At 40.7% G+C, this 1,116-nt stretch overlaps 1 protein-coding gene across 1 annotated transcript in view; it reads right to left on the bottom strand.

The window, feature by feature from the left end:
* Positions 1-233: 233 nt before the first annotated feature.
* Positions 234-1,116, bottom strand: part of LOC119593341 — a 2,993-nt gene continuing 2,110 nt past the window's right edge. The window contains exon 2 of the mRNA XM_037942269.1: positions 234-1,050. Within this exon, the coding sequence (XP_037798197.1) occupies positions 748-1,050 (303 nt within the window). The 3' untranslated portion in view covers positions 234-747. The remainder of the gene's footprint in view (positions 1,051-1,116) is intronic.

The following is a 1,116-nucleotide window of genomic DNA, read 5'->3' as shown; positions in this document are numbered from 1 at the left end:
GTAACAGAGCAATATCATCCATATTATTTTAATTACTTTCAGGAGGACTTTTACCCTGTTGTCACATGTATAGTTTCCAGAACAAGCAACATTCTTCGTTGAACAGATATTGTATAGAATGAAATGTAATCTCTTATAACCTCATGGAGGAAAAAAGGTAGAAAGATATTTTACGATTCTCCTAGAGTATAAGGGAATGTAAGGATTAGCTCTCCATTATGAAAAGGCACCTCTCCAGTACGTTTGAGGAGAACTGTATTTGTATACATGTACAGTGGAAAACAAAGCATATATTTGGTCAACACTGTTCTGGCCTCCTCATTTCAAATCTACTGATTTTAGTGAAACAGTTATAGTAACGTCGATCGCCAAGGTATATAATTTTGGAGATATAAAGCCGGATTTTATCAATAACAGCAAAATAATTTGTACTAAATATCATTATATATGTGCGATTTTGTATTTTTATTTACAATACAATTTTACATAATTACAGAACTACAGAACAAATATCGAAAAGTACTAAGAGTGAGAATGATACGATGAAGAGAAATAAATCCGTTACTATGGAGTGAGATTTCAACATGAAATTTCCTTATCTTCTAAACTAAAGGTAGGCAGCGACTCTCAGAGTTTGAATTGAAAATGGAGGTAGTGCTCTTAAAGTGTCAGAAACCGATCACTCCTCAGTTCCTTTAGAGAAGCCATGAGCCCGGGGAGCCTCATGGATATCACTAACAAGAAAATTTACCAGCCGTGTCCGTAGCTTGACTGATGTCCGTAGCTTGGCTGGTGTCCGTAGCTTGGCTGGTGTCCGTAGCTTGGCTGGTGTCCGTAGCTTGGCTGGTGTCCGTAGCTTGGCTGGTGTCCGTAGCTTGGCTGCACCGGTTTCTGCACAACATAGACAGGGCGATAAACCACAGGCCTAGCAACAGGCCTAGGCCTGTACCCCTGCTTTTTGTAGCCTTTTTTCTTGAAGGGATCAGCGGCAGGGTTGGCGGCGCTGAGGACCGCCGACAGCACCACCAGGAGGACGAGGAATAAAACGGACTGTTCGCAAGAGAGAAAGTTTCATAAAGAATAAGATTTCACACTTGTATCCAGTGTGTTTTGCAC

Source organism: Penaeus monodon, chromosome 32 (genome assembly GCF_015228065.2).
Source record: "Penaeus monodon isolate SGIC_2016 chromosome 32, NSTDA_Pmon_1, whole genome shotgun sequence".
Classification (NCBI taxonomy): Eukaryota; Metazoa; Arthropoda; class Malacostraca; order Decapoda; family Penaeidae; genus Penaeus; species Penaeus monodon.
Note: the sequence above shows the minus strand (reverse complement) of the source record. Positions and strands in the feature narration are given on the sequence as shown.